The sequence below is a fragment of the Aspergillus mulundensis genome (assembly GCF_003369625.1).
Source record: "Aspergillus mulundensis strain DSM 5745 chromosome Unknown scaffold_8, whole genome shotgun sequence".
NCBI classification, from domain to species: Eukaryota; Fungi; Ascomycota; class Eurotiomycetes; order Eurotiales; family Aspergillaceae; genus Aspergillus; species Aspergillus mulundensis.
The window spans coordinates 138,877-156,590 of NW_020797896.1; the positions used below are offsets into that span (position 1 = coordinate 138,877).

The window sequence follows — 17,714 nt, forward strand, 5'->3', positions numbered from 1 at the left end:
AGACATGTCATGACAGGACATGCCGACAAGGAAGTGCAGTGAAGTCTTATCTGTCATGTCCCGTCCTCGGAGAAAGTCATTAAAAAAAGTAAGGCCAGAGCTCCCTGTCAGAAGATAACAACGGAGAAGGAAGAAGAAAGTCCGAGTGCTTGTCCACCCACTATTGCTTCGAACGTAAAGGGAAAGAAACGGGAAAACAAGCGCTTGCCATAATACATCCGAACTCCGTTCCAGGTCTTGAGAGATGCCGTAGTCTATGTGTGATATCATGCGTGACGGAAGAAAATAGAATAGACGCGCAAAGATCCTCCAAAAGTGCTGAAAGTACAAGGTAGCGTTGAACATAATCAAAGGAGTCGTAACTTGCGATTTCCCAGGTCGCGATTATTGTGTGTTGTGGTTGGTCATAATGTGACAATAGCTCGTCAAGCGATGATGGAACGGCGTGAGGTGATGGGAATAGGCTTCGGACCGGATGATAAGTTTAGGTCCGAAAGACCGAGGTCGTCATCTTCGCGTTTCTGTGCTCTCTGTGTTTGCTTTGCAATGGTCGAAGATACGGAGCGACGACGATTCATATCTTCCTCTTCGGTAACCGTGCTACAGATGAAGCGGTCCTCGGAGATTGGGGGTGACCCAAACATAGAACCAAGTTGCTGCAACAGAGCCACAAAGCTTCCATGGATTTCCGCAAACAAGTAGGGATTGCCAACGATTTCCGTTAGGTTTCTGGCTCTGACCTGGCCAGGCCGGCGAAGTTGCCCATCCGGGTCGACGGCACGTCCAGTAAGGAATGATGAGACAGGTGTATACTGCCGGTTCCCAGGCCTGTTAGCCACGTTGTTCTGTTCATCGCGACGTTTCTCGTCCTCTTGAAACTGCTCTGCTGCATGGTAGATTGACGTTGCAATCCGATCAAAAGTGCGCCAGATTATTGGACATGCACGAAACGCTCTACGCGTATCCTTGCCGGCCAGGGCCACGAGCGCGTAGCTGCGTCGTTTGCCGCGGGCCATTGGATCGGGGAGCCGGAAAATATAGGCAATGGTGTAACCCGCATTGGAGTCACCAAAGCACAACGGGCCAGAGGAAAGTCCGCGCGGGAGAAGCTCACAGCTGAGGGTTCTGATGGAAGAACGTCGGAGAAGAGCATAATCGGCGGGGTTAGGAGGGCCTCTGAGAGAGAGGTAAGTGAGGATATGGTTATGGCAGGAAACATCCGAGGCCACAGACGATGAGTGAAGAGAGTCGGGAAGGGAGCCGTGTATGTGAATGTCGTGCGCACTGTCTTCCACATCGGAATGATATGTGCCGCACGAGGAAACAACCTCTCGTGAGCGCAGGACAGGGCTGCCATTCTTGCCTTTCCCGTCGCTGCGCAAAGTCCCTGGAGCTCCAGGAGGTAACTGTTTGCTCACATCCTCAGGCAAGGTCAAGCTACAGCTTGCGCAAGTGTCACCGTCTGCACCTCCCAGAATATTCAGCTTCTGGGTCTCAGTCGCATTCGATTGGCCCTGAATAAAGCACGGGTAATCCTCAATTCGTTGTGGAGCGTCGGCATCGTCAACCGGCTTCGCAGGAGACTTTATAGACGGAGACTGTTTACCGCTGGTATTCCTGCTGCGCAAGCCGTGAGAGGAAATGGTGTCGTGGGAGGTCGCTGGGGTGCCTTCTTCGGAGGAGATTGTGTTCTCGGGATGGCATTGAGAGCAAGAGAAAGGGAGAACCTGCGAGCATATGATCGAAGTGGGACCATGTACTTCGCAGAAGTGCGTCAAAGAAAGCTGTCCGCGAGAGCATGGTTAGCCGATCGAGCCGTAACACATGCCCGGAGTCTTGGAAAGCAGGACTCGGGGAGTACAAGAGCACGCCCCCGTCGTACACAGTCATCCTGGGGTTGTATCCTTGCACCGGAATGACTGGAGCAAGGTGACCGAGCCAGCAGGAAACAATTTGCGGGAAAGGCAGTAGAAGAATGCGCAACGTTGACGCAAGCGCATTGTATCCCACGCCTCGGAAGAACAGTATACAGACGAGTACTCAAAGGAATGGCGAAGACAGAGAGGATACTCACAATGAAATCCATATCAACTGCAATTAACGTCTAGCACAGTCCAGCAACAAGATTATACCATAGTCGTGATGCATGCTTTCTAAGACGTGGATGGGGATCGGTTACTGCCGGTAGCTCGCGGTGTTCCGGACGAAGGTTCAGACAGTGGCAATGACGCAGTGTTGAGGACAGAAGGACAAAAGTGGTTGGAAGGACCAGAGAGACAATTGAGCGAATTGAGAATGCAAGTGTTTGGTTGTAGCTGCAAAGGCCAGCCTCCTGCAGCAGACGGGGGAGCGGAAGAGAAGATCCAGTGGTGCCGAAAGAGGATAAAGTCAGGCGTGCAGGTGGATAGAGATATGGAGAGGACAGTGAGATTCGGTCCTGCGGTACCTGGCAAGTACTCGATGATAAAGGGGACTGGCCGAGTCCGGACGACCTTGACAGGGACAAAGAGAGAGAGAGAGCGAAATCAAGGACGAGCGGACGAGTACATCTTCTTTTATTAATGCGGCATTGATTCTGGACTAAGACCAACACTACACTACAAGGAAGACGGAAGGGGGGCTGACCCACCGCCGCGCTGATTGGCTCCCACTCGGCGGCTCCGGTCTGGACTCGTTCATTACCGTACGGAGCACTCTTTGGCTCTTTACACTGACTCTTCCACTGTTATTTTGATTTCACATCATTGCAGACAGAAAGGGGCTGAGAGAAAGCGTACCCAACTCTACTCGCTGCTACCTTATCCGCAGTCAGAGCCAGACTGAAAGCCAGCGTGAGCTATCGCCTCTATCGGCAGATCCCCTTTCGGCTGCTGGACTGGGGCCCGACAGAAAACGGTCTTCAGCCTAATGCACCGGATTTCCAATAATGGGGCTGCTCGCAGTATATCCCGATCCAGATCCCAGCAGACGAGTCGGGTTATCAGAGTCAGACTATCAGACTGATCTCTACCCTCTATCTCCATGGCTACGATTGCCGCAACCCAGCGCTCCGGGACGCGGCCCACTCCTAGTGTTTTACGCAATCGAAGCTCTATAGAACAAAAAGAAGAACTCTGATATCCACCCGGCCCTGCCCAAGAAGCACATGATCATCAATTCGCCATCTACCAGGATCTCCCTGCTCCGGCCTGTCATTATCCCAAATGACAACTGACGGAAAAAGAAACGGAGCTGACAATCAGCCCGGATGGCAATGGATTCTCCCGCTCCTCGGGCAGTGTCTCGGCACAATCCCTGCCTTTGGGTTCCGACTGCATGGATGTGGGACAAAACAATTAGCAAACTGAAGCTGATAGTCGCAGTCCCAGTCTCACATGTCGGCGGAATGGCCGGAATATACCTAGACAGTGGGACGGGCGAAACAGGCCGTCTCTATTTCTCATCCTCCCATACCTAGCTCATCCTTCGCCGCTATATTGAATCCTGCGACGGGATGTTGTTCTGTTGTGGCGCATTTCCAAGGCAACTCCCTTGTCGATGACCGCATCTCATCTTCCCGCTGGTCCGATCACAGGGAACAATTGCATTCAGAGGCTGAAGGATGTGATACCAGTGCATAAGCTTCTGCATGCGTACGATTATTGAAGGCTGAGCAGGGATCAAATGCCGGGTCGATGCGACCGACCACATTCTTGAGCAGTGTCACCTTGTTGCAGTAAGAATGTGATAGATCATAGTTCTTATCTTCTGAGAGTAGGAGTAGAGCATTCGAGTACTTCTCACTGTTCCTCTCTCGTATAGTGATTCTACTGATCTAAGGCCCGGGACTGCCTGTTCCTAGTCTTGGCGCCATCATTCTTACTCAAGTCTTGCATCACTTCCCAGCCCCTGCAATTTCCTCTTTGGCTTCAAATTGATAGATCACCTTTCACAAGGAAGTTAGGAAACAGAGCACGCGATGAATTAACAGTTACGGACATCTCCACTGCCGGTTAACATGAAGGGCAAGGCTGAGGAAAATCGCGCTCAAGTCCACCTCTCACTCTGTTTGGAACTTTGGAAGAACTTCTCCACGTGGACCTCCACCAGTTGAATCCATAATTCGGTCTCCATACGCTTTTTTGCTTAACGTCGCTTACAGAAAGACACTTGTCGATCGTCTCAGAGATATTCGCCTCTCGTCTGCATAACTGGCTGGTTAAATCGGATGTAAATCAGTACTCGTGTCCCAGGCCGATCATCGAAATATACTTTCGTACCTTTGTCCAGTCTTCATATTCACCTCATCCTGACATCGATCCTGACATCGTCACCATAACCATAACCATACTGAGCTCCGAGCAGCTACTGCAACCGAGCATCCACCTTTAATCAACTTTAATCAACACCAAAACCCATTACCTAAGTCATCCAGAACACTCGCTGCGAATCCCTGGCCCCCGCCAAACGCTCTGCGATTCACAAAGCCTCGATTCGCCCATCTCAGGTTACTTTCTAATCAACGAAATCTAGATGGATTGGGTCTCAAGGGTAGTGGGGAAACGCTTAGTGAAAAAGCTTTCCGGCATCCAATTAGGCCCGCCCCAAACACGCTTGAGCGATTTTATTCATTCTCATTGCTAACTTGTATGCATAAAGGTGGAGTGGCCCTCAGCTCTTCAGAGGTCTAGCGCTGCGCGGCAGCACACTGACATCTGGATTCTGCGCATCGATTGGACAAATGCGATTCATGGACGAAGTAGATCACCTGCATGGCCGTGACATGCAGAGTGCAGGCATCGACCCCTCATCTTTACCATACCGAGTATCTAGGGGTTGGAGACGACCTCGTGTCGGGACGGCATAGGAGGATTACCATTATGCAGCATCATCACCGACTTAGTCTTGCGTGACTACCTGCATGAGTCCTGGAGAGATCCTCGGTGCGCCGAAGGGTTCATGCCTGAGCACTCAAGCCCGTCAAACATTCAAGACCTGACCGGAGTTCGAAGCATACTGGCACAATGGACAGGGCTAGACCAGACCGGACCGGGAATCTTGTGGCTGGGCCAAAGCTGCAGCGATGATGGACGGATTCCTGCGACGATCATAGAATGTTGGGCGTCGGGCCTCGAGACTAGGTGAACTCTATTCTGTGTTTCTTTGACTGCTCACGTTGCTTTTTCTTTGAACGGCGGCTTTCGGTGCTGGGGTAGGGTAGGGGGTCTACAAGGGACGGGATTTGGATACGGCTGGTAGGTACGGAGTACTCCGTAGTCAGCCGCCAAAATGGTAGCAGGGTAGGTGTGAAAAAGAGTAGCTATGCAAGAACATGAGCAGAGGTAGCATCTGACCCATACTATCCAGGTCCCAGAGAGTCTATTCAAACCGGACGTAGTTTACATACTCAAAAAAACAGCAGTCAAACAATCAATACCCAACCTCGTCCTCACTCTCAATGCCCGCCTTCTTCCTCAACTTCCACAGCGCTCTCTGTTGCTCAACCTCCTCTTGCCTCCTCCTCCCATGATCCTCAACAACAGTCATAAAGGGCACCTCCTTCGCGCGCCGGATCCTCTCCTTCAACAACCCCAGCACCTTCTGGTCCTGCGCAGCGTCACCGTCGTCCTCATCTCCAGCGTCCTTCCGTCTCTTGATATTACGCCTAACCCGCCTATCCTCAGCCCGAGCACCGTAGTACTCCTCCGCAACTGCCCAGTTCGGGTTATCTAGGACACCGCGAACGAGCACGAGGGCGTGGCCCTGCTCTAGGGATTGGATGAGTCGGGATGGAGCGATGGGGGTGACGAGGTCGAGGGTTTGCGTAGTAGGATTGATGGAACGGACTATGGCGAGGCCGAGCGTTGATGAAGAAGATGGGTGGAGGGGTGTGGAGGAGCCGGGGCCGGTGGATATGTAAGGGAGAGATTCTTTCGTGGGCGTTGTTAGGGTTGCGAGGTGCGGGATTGTGAGGTTCGTCTTTGCGCCGTCTACATCGTCCATGTCGACGTCGGCGTTAGATGTTTCGTCGTCGTCATTGTCGGCTGCTTGACTCTCGACATTTGTAGTTGTGCTATCAGGGTGAGGAGACGGAAGCGCATCCGGCCCCTCAACCGCCACAACGCCAACGACCGCCCCCTCCAAACTCTCACAGAGCAACTCCGGGCTAATCTGCGAGCCAAGCGTCATGACCCCATGCACACCGCGGTTCTCGCCCGCATACCGGACACGGAAGGGGCGGTTCTTGAAGACCGGTTTCTCAGCCCACATAGGGTGACTGACGCCCTTTGGCTGCGCCATGTGGAAATACGACTGCATCTGCATTGAGCGGAGCTGGGCGCTCGATCTGCTCACGAATTCCGTGGGCTGGGAGGGGAGGATTGTCAGCGGGGTCCTGGACGCGCTTGCTGCCTGGCTTAGAGGCTCAACAACCTCCATGGGACCCTTCTCGCTCATATACACGACGTCTGATAGACCCAGTGACCGGATCAGGTATGTTGCGACTTCAAGGCCGGTACCGAAGATCCAGCCGGGGTAATTGATGATCAGAGGGCATTGCGGGTATGTTGCTAGCAGGGCGCGGTACTGCTCCATGAGGTTTGTGGCGGCGAGCACGTAGTGATCCGGGTCTTCTTTCGGTGAGGTTGCGCCGATATGGTGGGCGCGGATGATAGATCCCTCGCGCTCGTTGTTTAACGAAGGATGTGTGAATGGGGGTCCGAAAACAGGGGAGCGGAGGTGAGCAAGGTAGACTTGGCCCATTGGCATAAATTCAGGCTGGCCCGGATCGAGGTCTAGGAAGGCGACGCCGTCGGTGTTGGCGTAGTTTGTTTCGGTTTGCGGTGCGGGACTGAGGAGGTGGTTTAGGAGATAGCGGCCGAAGGTCGATTTTCCGGAGGCCTTGGGGCCGCAGACGAGAACTTGGAGGCGGCCGGCGCGTTGCGAGAGGACTTTGATGGCGGCGCTCCATTGCTTTTCGAGGTGGAGAGGGCGGAGATGGCGCTTTAGGGAGTCGTCGGCGGATGTATGAAGCTGAACTTGTTAGACATTATGCGCTTATCATGCGAAAGAGGTGTACTCACAACAGAGAACGTTCTCCTCGCATCCTGTCCAGCCATTTTCAAACTGAGCTTGTCCGCCGGCGTGTTCCCGCTATTCCATACCCGCTGGTAAAGAGGTGATAGATCCCTTAGACGGGTAATGCCGCTGTGGCACGACTTGAATTCGACCTCCGCGCCCCCATCCACTCCGGTGACGCATTTGATAACAGGGAGCGAATGCGTTGAAGGAGCGTAGACCCGGTAGACTCGAGGCGAAGGGTGCAATTTCGCACCCATCAAGCTCACAACACCCCGTTTCACCCAGAGATCGTAATGCCCGATCAACACTATACTCTATGGAACATCAGCACAGTCCGTATTCTCGAAGCCGTTGACAAACTTACCAGCTTTTCCCGGATGCGCACGCAAAGGGTATCTTCATCGCTGTAGACGATATTGCTCTTGTTCAATCGCATCTTGGAAAGAGGAAACTCCACCGTCATGGTATTGTCGGCAGGGAACTCACAGCTATATTCGTCAGTTGGACTCCAAAATACGGTGGATTATAAGATAGCCGGGATAATACCCATCCTCAGCTGCAGGCACAGCGATTACACCGGCCGCATTCTCCTCAACCGCATCCTCCCCTTCCGACTCCTCACTGGACGAAGCCTCGGTTTCACGCTGCTCGACCTCAACTTCTACCTTCTTTCTGCGAGTCTCCCGGGCCGCAGTTCCATTATCAGCCCTCTGCGTCTTCTCAACCTTCACGGTCCCCCGCTTTGTAGTCCGCTTCGCATCTTCTTTCGGGGTCGACTGCGCCTGGGATTCTTCCAGTGAGCGTCGCGGCTTTTTGGACGGCGGCTCTCCGGCGGGCTCTGTATGAGTAGTGGTCTCTGTCGTCACGACCGTCTGCGTCTGTGTTTGCTGCAATCGAGCTTTGCGCGCGGCAAAGGCACTGATCGGAGCTAGACAATCATTGTAAGTCTCTGCGGCGTCGCTAGAGAGCCATGAGACGGAGCGCGTACCTGCTATTGCTGCCTGTTTTTCAGCCTTTCTCTTCGTCATGATTCAAGCCGTTAGAATCCAAAATTTTAGATAATGGTACTGTTTGCGAAATGCGATAAATTCGAGCAGCATAATTTCCTGCGGAGTTCGGTGGTGGTCCGTGCTCTGCGGAGCAAAAAAAAGTTCCCGTCGCTCAAACTTCGACTCGGCCTGTCGCAACGCTACTCACGAACTACAGGTTTATAGACGTTGGTTGTCTTCGATTTACCTGGACGCAATCGATTCCAATATTTCGTAAGTTTAGCTGCAAAGCATCAGATATCAAGCAGCAGATCCGACCGCCGGTTGCGCATCGATATTCCGACAAACTTGAGCACCTCCGGCCCAGCAGTATGGCCGCAAAGTCAGTAAAAGAGCCAAAGAAGGCTCGCGAAACGAGGTCAGAAAGCGAATCAAGTTCATCTGCCGAGTCAAGTTCCAGAGCCGAGAAGTCTTCCAGTTCTAGTTCAGAGCAATCCGACAGCTCTGATAATGAAAGCACGGTGTCTTCCGATGATAAGTCCAAGAAGCAGAATGGACAGTCAGCCAAAAAGTGAGCATCGTTCTTCGTGCCGTCTCTGTCAGATCTCGCAATGCTAATTTGTCTTCAGACCTTCAAAAGCACGCACTTTCGGCGCCTCGCAGCAATACAAACCACCTTTCGGCTTCAAGTCCGCCAAAAACCAGCCCGTCTCTTCCACTACAACTTCCACCCTGTCGAACCTAGCCGGAAAGCAAATTTTCCACATCACTGCGCCTGCCTTCCTCCCGCTGTCAAAGATCAAGGAGGTTTCGTTAGCTGGAGCCCTCAAGGGTGAGCCGATTTTGAAGCATGGAGGAAAGAACTTCGGGATTCCCGCCGATAGTCTGGCGCACGCCCAAGCAGGTGCCAGCGGGCAGACGCTCTTCCTCTACGACGCTAAGGCGCAAACATATCACGGCACCGTAACGAACGTTCCTACCTACCGTATCCAGGAGATGATTGAACTTCCCGGCGGCGCAGAACTCGAAGAAGCGAGCCTCAAATCCGCAAAGGCTCTGGAGAAGCCGCCAAGAAAGCAACCCAAGCATCTGAAGATGCGCTTCCGACCTGTGGGGAGCGGTTATGCTCCGCCGGAGACATTGGGGTCAAGCTCTGAGGAGTCGGAAGGGGAGGAGCCTACTTTGAAGCCGCAGGCAATTGAGAAGGAGAAGGAGAGGAAGAGGAAGCATCTGCAGACGGAGGGGGATGATACACAGGCCGCCGGATTGCCCAGGAAGAAGTCTAAGAAGCATTCTTCTGGCGATGGTGAAGCTGGCGAAGAGAAGAGTAAGAAGAGCAAGGATCGGGATGGGAAGAAGCGAAAGAAGGAGAAGGCTTGATCGATCGGTTAGGGATTGTTGAATAAATGGGTTCTTAAAAGCTTAGCGATAGATTATTTTCTTTGTACCTACGCCTCATGACATTAATAAGTGCGCAATAACTTGTACACAATGTTTATACAAGGGCATGACCGAACTACGCCTGGCTCGAAGAGCTCACCTTACAGAAAGCTAGGATGACTCCGTGTGGTATAATCGCTCAATCCACAAACTATATGCCGTCCATTAACGTCCGCTGGATCCAATAGCTCTGGCACTACCAGGATCGGAACAGCTGCCGGTGCGTGCAACACAACATCTACCACAAGATGATCGAGAAGCATAGTCCGTATTGCTTGGCTATTGACATGGACTCGATCATGGTCCATCCCAAACCCGCCTAAGTGAGCAAATACCGTTACGAGGACTCCTATACTTGAGAGGGCTGGTTGAATCAATCTAGACCCTGCAAAATGTTAGACTCAATTATATCTGTATGAGGCGAGGAGTTGGAAAGTGGACCCTAATATCAGGCGCCAGGGCCAGACAGTAACCTGGAGACAGCAAATCGCCTAGCCTAATGAAGTTAGTGGCTCCATGATCTGCGACCACTGCCTCCTCGTCGTTCCCGGACTCCGGAGTACCCTTGGGCATCCAGAAGACAAAACGACGACATTTACCCAGATTTCCTACGCAATCAAGCATCCATACCATCCACGTTCTTGCGTGACTCAAGATCCCGGTGACATAAGCACGATATCTGTGCGGAAGCCGATCAGAGTCACTTGCAGCATTCCTGATTGGCCGTGCTCGGGCCAGCTGATAGTCACAAGTGACGCCAATTTACTTACAGTCCTTCGCCTAGATCGACTTGCATCACTCGCGCCTCTCAACGTCTTGTCATTCTCAAGACCTTGTCATTACCTCCTCTTCCTCTCAGGATGAGTCGAGAATCTCGTTCTGTGCTGTTTTGACGGCTCTGGAGATTCCGTTTCAGAAACACTCTTTCTAGTCCTTATCGGTTCATGGAATGAATAGTGGGTAGCTCTCCCTTTCTTGGACTTTTTTTTTGTTCTTTGTCAGATTATCACCGTGTTGGCTTGATATTGATTAAATGGCTGTCTATACAGTTTAACCTGATTTACTCGTTAATATTCCCGCGCCCTCACCGTGATCAGCGATCGCTCTATACCGCGGTACATTGTTCGGAGGTACTAGTCACCTGCCCAGCGCTCCCATTCCACCCACATCAACAGTTCACGACCTTCTAGCCTCATTCCATTCTTACTACATCTTCGCCTACCGCTAGACAGCAAATATGCGGCCATTCATAGAGGATGCGAAGCGGCGGGCAGAGCGGAGACTGAGCACAAGCAGACAGTCAATATCCTCAAGACGCATGTTCTCAAGCTCCTTTCCGGACCGTCTGAAAAATGAGGACGATGCCCAGATGGACTATACCGCTCCTCCCAGTAGCAACAATTCTCGGGACGGCATGCAGTACATGCAGCAATCGGTACTGTCCCTGATAGCCGCCGTTGGCAGCCGAACCGATCCCCGTGCGCGCTTCGATGACTCTAGTGACAGCGAGGAAGAGGAGACAAGAACAAAGATCAAGAGACCATCTGCGCAGACATCGGACCCGGCAAATACTGCGCCGCCAGAAGCGGATGGCACTCTGCATGTCCCGTCAGCTCCTGAAACCAGAAGTAGCTCAAAAGAGAGAGGCCGTCGCCATCGGCGATCAATATCGGACCCTAAGTTATTTCGGCCATTCAAGTCGGGATCAATAAATCAAGACCAGAGTTACGATTCAAGCCCGTGCCCTGAACCGTCGACGGGTGACAGGCTATCACCTTTCCCGGATCTTCCGCGGCCGCGCAGCGCAACTCCTCGAGCTGTTCCCATATTGAGCCGCATGGTTGAGGCTCGGGCCCTTCTGGAAGTTCAGAACCCAGCGGAAAGACCGCAAGCTTCACTGAAGGAGAATAATGACAGCACCTCCCAACAACAATCCCAGGTGTCCCCGCTCTCTGTTCAATTGATGGAAATGTTTGGTTTTACTGCGCCCGAAAAGGTGGTTGTTGAGTATGCATGCTCCCTGTTGCAGAACATGCTTTTGCAGGGTTACATGTACGTGACCGAAGGGCACATCTGCTTTTACGCCTATCTTCCTAGACAATCCACGAAGGTCATCAAATCCGGCTATATCCATAAGCGTGGTCGAAAAAGCCCAAAATACAACCGGTATTGGTTCTCATTGAAAGAAGATGTTCTCTCATACTACGCCGATCCATCGAATCTTTATTTCCCCAGCGGCCAAATCGATCTTCGGTATGGCATCTCTGCGTCTCTTGCCGAATCCAAGGAGAAGGGACGCGAGTCGAGGGACTTCCAGGTTACAACCGACCATCGAACGTACTACTTTAGGGCTGACAGCTCGGTCAATGCGAAGGAATGGGTCAGAGCTTTACAGAAGGTCATTTTCCGGACGCACAACGAGGGCGAAAGCATCAAAGTATCGTTTCCGGTTGAGAACATTCTGGACGTAGAAGAGAGCCCGATGGTTGAGTTCGCTCAAACGTTCAAGATCCGCGTCGTTGAGAGCGAGGAAACTTATGCGATTGATGAGGTATGCTACTACGCTTAATCGATCTTGTGCCTTGTGCCTTGCTAATTACACACGCAGCATTATTTCACATTCTTTGATTCCGACTCGGGCCGCAGAGCGTTTGATCTTCTGAGAGGTCTCATCCGCGGCACCCCTACGAAGAGTACTCCAAGCCCATCGCCCATACCGGATGGCGCAGCTCAGTCCAGAAGGCCTCGTGGCTCTCAGAACAGGTGGTCCATGACCAGTGGAAGCAAGCCTCAAGGGTCTTCTACACGGCGTCGACGAAGTGCGAGCACTAGTATTTTGGGCTCTGACACCGGAATCGAAATGTCACCGCGGAGACAAGAAGATTCGTCCAGCTCCTTCTTCAACTCCATAGACCAGGTTACTGAGTCGTCGGCGGTGCTGCAATCAATGACGGACACAACGGAGTCCGCAAGTCAAATACTTAATCGGAGCGACGTCTTTCAATCACCTACAATACACAATTGGCAACAGCGGACTTCCGGTGCGGCTGAGCCTAACCGCCGCCACTCGGATGAAATGGTTAGGTCAATCACAGAACATGCCCTTGATGGGCTATCTATTGCACGAGAAGGGCCTGAAATGCAGTATGCTGGTAGCGACTCTGAGCAAGACTCCAAAGATGCCTCCAGACTGTATTCGGCGGTTGACTTAAACGACCTTGTGAGAGCTGGGACGTATCCTCTTAAACGCGCAGCCGGTATCGCAGGATACTTGAAGACTCGATCTAAGGAAATGAGTAGTCTCCTGGCGACCGAGTCAATGGGTTATATCGAAAAGGTGTCAGGGATGTGGGCTGGCGGTAGAAGGCACTATGGCACTACAGACGGTCTTCTTCCCGACGATCGCGCATTGTATCCTGAAACCGCCGAGGAAAGCATGAGAGACGCGGAGCGCTTCCGCACTCATTTTGCTTTACCGCCAACAGAGAAGCTCGAGGCAGCCTACTTCGCATATCTGCACCGTGCACTTCCGCTCTACGGCAAGATCTATATCAGCCAAAACAGGCTTTGCTTTCGTAGCTTGCTTATCGGCACCCGGACGAAGATGATACTCCCACTGCGTGATATTGAAAATGTGGAGAAAGAAAAGGGATTCCAGTTCGGGTATCATGGACTTGTTGTTGTTATCCGTGGCCATGAGGAGCTATTCTTTGAATTCAATGCGGCGGACGCTCGTGACGACTGTGCCGTTACCCTACATCAGAGACTGGAATCAGCCAAGTTCCTAGCTGAATCGGCGTCATTATCACAACAGGAGAATGATGTTGCCGAGGCCGCGAAAATGGAACATCGCATGTTACAGGAAGCCCGTCAGAATGCTTCAGCCGAACATGACCTCCGCCCCGGACTCGGCGAGTCGTCAGAGCTTCATTCTATATTCGATGACCCGCGTGCTTCCATTGTCAACTTTAAGCCCACCGAACCGTTGAGGATTACGTGTCTCACCATCGGTTCACGAGGTGATGTACAACCATATATCGCCTTATGCAAAGGCCTTCTTGCAGAGGGCCATAAGCCGAAGATCGCGACCCATGCAGAGTTTGAACCTTGGGTCCGAAAGCATGGGATCGATTTCGCCCCCGTCGATGGTGATCCAGCTGAACTGATGCGCCTTTGCGTAGAGAATGGAATGTTCACTTACTCTTTCCTCAAAGAGGCCACCGCAAAGTTTCGAGGTTGGATAGATGACCTGCTGTCGTCTGCCTGGAGAGCCTGCCAGGGTAGCGACCTTCTTATTGAATCGCCAAGTGCGATGGCCGGCATCCATGTTGCGGAGGCACTCAGGATTCCCTACTTCCGTGGCTTCACGATGCCTTGGTCGAGAACACGAGCATACCCTCATGCGTTCGCGGTACCTGAATCGAGACTGGGCGGCGCATATAACTACATTACCTATGTGATGTTCGAGAACGTCTTCTGGCGGGCTATCTCTGGGCAGGTGAACCGCTGGAGAATGAACGAGCTAGGGCTCAAGGCTACCAACCTTGACAAAATGCAGCCCAACAAGGTCCCATTCCTATACAACTTCTCACCCTCGGTCGTGCCCCCACCGTTGGACTTTCCTGATTGGGTTCGTATCACGGGGTATTGGTTCCTTAGTGAAAGCACTGACTGGACACCTCCGAAAGAGCTAGCCGAATTCATTCAGCGGGCGAGACAAGACGGGAAGAAGATCGTATATATAGGTTTCGGATCGATTGTTGTTTCAGACCCGTCAGCTTTGACACGAACCGTCGTTGAGTCAGTGCAGAAAGCCGACGTGCGCTGCATCCTTTCCAAGGGATGGTCAGCCCGTCTTGGAGATCCAACCAGCACGCAGGTAGAGATTCCGCTGCCACCGGAGATCCACCAAATCCAGTCTGCTCCTCACGACTGGCTCTTCTCGCAGATTGATGCCGCTGCTCATCACGGTGGCGCGGGAACCACAGGAGCCAGCCTTCGTGCAGGCGTGCCCACCATCATCAAACCGTTCTTTGGTGACCAATTCTTTTTTGGTAACCGAGTCGAGGATTTGGGGGTTGGCGTATGCATGAAGAAGCTAAATGTCAGCGTGTTCTCGCGTGCACTCTGGACGGCTACTCATGATGAGCGTATGATTGTACGGGCAAAGCAGCTTGGGGAGCGGATACGGAGTGTAAGTTCAACCCATAAAAGCAATAAGCACGTTCTAACAGATAGCAGGAGGATGGTGTGGCAACAGCTATTCAAGCCATCTATCGAGACCTCGAATACGCCACAACCCTAACCCGGCAGCGCTTAAGTATATCAGCCACTCCGTTCTCCCCGACCCCTTCGGCGAAGACATCCGACGATCAGAATCCGGATGACGACATTGCTGATATCGAGGATTGGACATTTGTCGGTGACGAGTCCGATCTGGAGTATTCGAGGCGCGCACGAGACAGAGCGGTATCAGGCGCGGACAATCTGCCTGAACGATTCGTTTTGGGCAGTAGGACGAATTTTGCAGATTCTTAAGTAGAGGCAGAGCCTCCGCGGTTTATGACTGATGATACGGTAATTACTTTGCGGTCTAGCAATGCTTCAATTGTGGGACACGGTTCTATTTCCCCCCTTTTTTTCTCACTTCTCTTTTTCATCATCATGTTTGATTTGTGGTCCGTTGGCATTTACTATGGCATCTCGCGTGTTTATCTATAGATGCTCACCCGACTCTCGTGCACATTTGGGATTCTGCAGTTAGTATGCTTGTGATACACCTGATCTGGCTTGAAGCATCTAGATCGATATTTACTATTAATGCCGGGCATAATAAACGACGGAGTTAAACTGGTTGGGTAATGATACACACCTCTATGTCTATGATATTGGCTTCTTCTGGTCTCTACCGTATCTTTTCTTCGATTGCCTGCTTCGACATGATAGCAAAAGATACCGCGAATCCATGATACAGTTCGATGGCATAGTCTGTCTTGGCATACTTTATTCTCTGATCTCTGGGCTGCCAGAGACGCGAGGCGAGTGTATCCAGTCATGTGGATGCAATCCGCGCCTATATACATGGATAGTTCAGAACAATCAGAAAGATACGACAGCATACATCGGAGGTCAGTAGCCAGCTACTTAACCCAGCGCCGCGACCTCTTGCTTTTGGTCCAGTCTTCGCATTACTTCTTACCCTATTTATGAGGCCTCATCCTTGCCCTCAGCCTTCTCTTTCCGCCTCTGCACCACGTCCCAGTTATACACACGAGCCGTAGCAACCTCCAGCGTCTGTCAAAAAGAAGACGAAATTAGCCAAAGTGTTCCTGCCTCACCAACAAGCTCCAAAAGAAAAGACAGCACAAACCGTAATCTGCTCCCTCAAAAACTCCAAGTCCTCATCACAGTGCGCCAGGCTCGTCTCCGCCGCAGTCAGCTTATCCTTCAACATAACCTCCGCCTCCGCAATCGGGTACGCCAGCATCACATTCGCTCCGAGCCAGAGATATACCTCCTCCGTGTCCTTCGGGTCGACCGTCGCCCGCGCATACAGCGTATCGTTGAGCTCGAAGTTCGTCTCGAGCGGCGTCGCCGACGAGCTCTCTTTCCGCGCCTTCAGGAACGTCACCATCTCCAGCGTCTTCTTGATATCGGGGATCTTCTCGCGCAGTCCGGCGGCGCGCCGCGTGGTGTTGACTTCCATGAATTGGTACTTTGAGATCATTTCCTGGAACGAGCGCATTGTGGGTTCGACGTCTGCGCGGGAGGAGACGTAGTCCGAGACATTGTCGACGAAGGGGGCGAAGGGGATGCCCCGCGGGTTTGTTTGTGTTGGGCTGTGGTTACGATGTTAACACGGTGGTGAGGTGGGTTTGGGGTAGTTGGCGGAGGCGTACTCTGCGACTTTCTTGTCTGCCATTGTTGCTGTGTGGTATTTGTGATAGGGACAGAGAGTGAGGGATTGGGGTTCGATGATGAAGTGCAAGAAAAGTGACTGGAGTGGAGTGGGGGAGTTGATTGCCTTTTCGGGAAAGGTGGATTTCTGCCTTCTACGGAGTAAACCCTTGGGATCGAGCTTCGCGCTATTCAATCTACATCATTTATCTCCATCTGCTCAGTGGTACACAGCGACCATCTCATGGAAATAAGGAGCTGATAAACTACCATACCAACACAATGGTCCGCCTCACCACAACACCTACCATCCTCTCCGCCCTCGAGGCAATCCCTCCATCCACCCGCGAAGAGCTCAAACTCCCACCTCCAGAAGCCCTCACGCCAGGGAATCCCGTATCACACGACCAGATAATCCGCATATCCCGCTATTTTCGAGAGCATCGGAACTCTAAAGAAACCGATGGCGATGGGCAAAACGATGACAGCGTCGACCGAAGTCTCGACGCCCTCCTCCGCGGAACGAAGCTATACATCCCTCCGCCCCCACCGAAACCGGAACCTGTACGTCCCCCGTGCTTTCCAACGACCAATTCACTAACTAATACGTGGTACAGAGCCCCGAGTACCTAGCGCTCAAAGCGCGCCTCCTCGCTGCCGCCGAAGCAGACGAATACACCCGCATGCTCTCACCACCCACCGTAACATCCCCAGACCCTTCATTCAACAGCGCAAACTCCAAACTCGCCGCCCTACACGATAGCCACAATGATCCCTCCGCCGAAGACCCGAACTACACGGACCCGCTTACGCCCTCCCTCGTCCTGAACATCTTCCTCTCCGTCGTAATCACGGGCTTCAGTGTGTACTGGGCGCTGACGAGCTTTGCGACGCCGGAGATGCTGACGGCCAGGATCTCGGCGAGCTGGTCTTCGGCCTCTGTGCGCGGGAGTACTGGTGGTGGCCTAGGTGCATCAGAACCAGTCCGTGTCCTGCTTTCGCTGTTTGCGGCGCTGGCGGTTGGTGTCGCGGAGGTGCTGATCTACGCAATCTACCTGGGGAAGATTGAGAGTGCGAGAGGGAAAGAGGGGAAACGGAAGGAGAAGAAGGTTGTTATTGGGAGTGAGGAGGTAAGAGGTCGCAACAATGAGCTTCGTGAAGGCACGGAAGTCAAGGTTGATGGAGAGGATAAGGAGGTTATTTGGGGGCGAGGCCCAAATGGTGGGTTACGGAGGCGAGTACGCGAGAAGTGGGAGGAGACGGCAAAAGACAAGGAAGAGGGTCAGGATCGCGGTGGATGACAGTAAGTTCTAATTCAAGCCCATTGAC

At 52.5% G+C, this 17,714-nt stretch overlaps 6 protein-coding genes across 6 annotated transcripts; 3 read left to right on the top strand and 3 right to left on the bottom strand.

Moving 5' to 3' along the window:
• Positions 1-425: 425 nt before the first annotated feature.
• Positions 426-1,890, bottom strand: DSM5745_07469 (folliculin domain-containing protein; the record flags this gene model as incomplete). Its single annotated transcript, XM_026749485.1, has 2 exons — positions 426-1,784; positions 1,870-1,890. 2 exons carry the CDS (start codon positions 1,888-1,890, stop codon positions 426-428), a joined length of 1,380 nt encoding a protein of 459 aa, XP_026601517.1.
• A 3,519-nt stretch (positions 1,891-5,409) lies between these two features.
• On the bottom strand, positions 5,410-8,087 carry grc3 (putative RNA processing protein Grc3; the record flags this gene model as incomplete). Its single annotated transcript, XM_026749486.1, has 4 exons — positions 5,410-7,011; positions 7,062-7,373; positions 7,424-7,547; positions 7,606-8,087. The coding sequence occupies 4 exons, from the start codon at positions 8,085-8,087 to the stop codon at positions 5,410-5,412; spliced, it is 2,520 nt and encodes an 839-aa protein (XP_026601518.1).
• Positions 8,088-8,419: 332 nt separating this feature from the next.
• Positions 8,420-9,428, top strand: DSM5745_07471 (DNA-directed RNA polymerase I subunit RPA34; the record flags this gene model as incomplete). Its single annotated transcript, XM_026749487.1, has 2 exons — positions 8,420-8,619; positions 8,678-9,428. 2 exons carry the CDS (start codon positions 8,420-8,422, stop codon positions 9,426-9,428), a joined length of 951 nt encoding a protein of 316 aa, XP_026601519.1.
• Positions 9,429-10,806: 1,378 nt separating this feature from the next.
• Positions 10,807-15,026, top strand: atg26 (UDP-glucose:sterol glycosyltransferase; the record flags this gene model as incomplete). Its single annotated transcript, XM_026749488.1, has 3 exons — positions 10,807-12,039; positions 12,097-14,682; positions 14,730-15,026. 3 exons carry the CDS (start codon positions 10,807-10,809, stop codon positions 15,024-15,026), a joined length of 4,116 nt encoding a protein of 1,371 aa, XP_026601520.1.
• Positions 15,027-15,692: 666 nt separating this feature from the next.
• On the bottom strand, positions 15,693-16,410 carry DSM5745_07473 (tubulin-binding prefolding complex subunit PAC10; the record flags this gene model as incomplete). The annotated part of the gene is made up of 3 exons (XM_026749489.1): positions 15,693-15,782; positions 15,859-16,327; positions 16,388-16,410. 3 exons carry the CDS (start codon positions 16,408-16,410, stop codon positions 15,693-15,695), a joined length of 582 nt encoding a protein of 193 aa, XP_026601521.1.
• Positions 16,411-16,667: 257 nt separating this feature from the next.
• DSM5745_07474 (TMEM199/VMA12 family protein) lies at positions 16,668-17,686 on the top strand (the record flags this gene model as incomplete). Its single annotated transcript, XM_026749490.1, has 2 exons — positions 16,668-16,949; positions 17,003-17,686. The coding sequence occupies 2 exons, from the start codon at positions 16,668-16,670 to the stop codon at positions 17,684-17,686; spliced, it is 966 nt and encodes a 321-aa protein (XP_026601522.1).
• Positions 17,687-17,714: the final 28 nt, after the last annotated feature.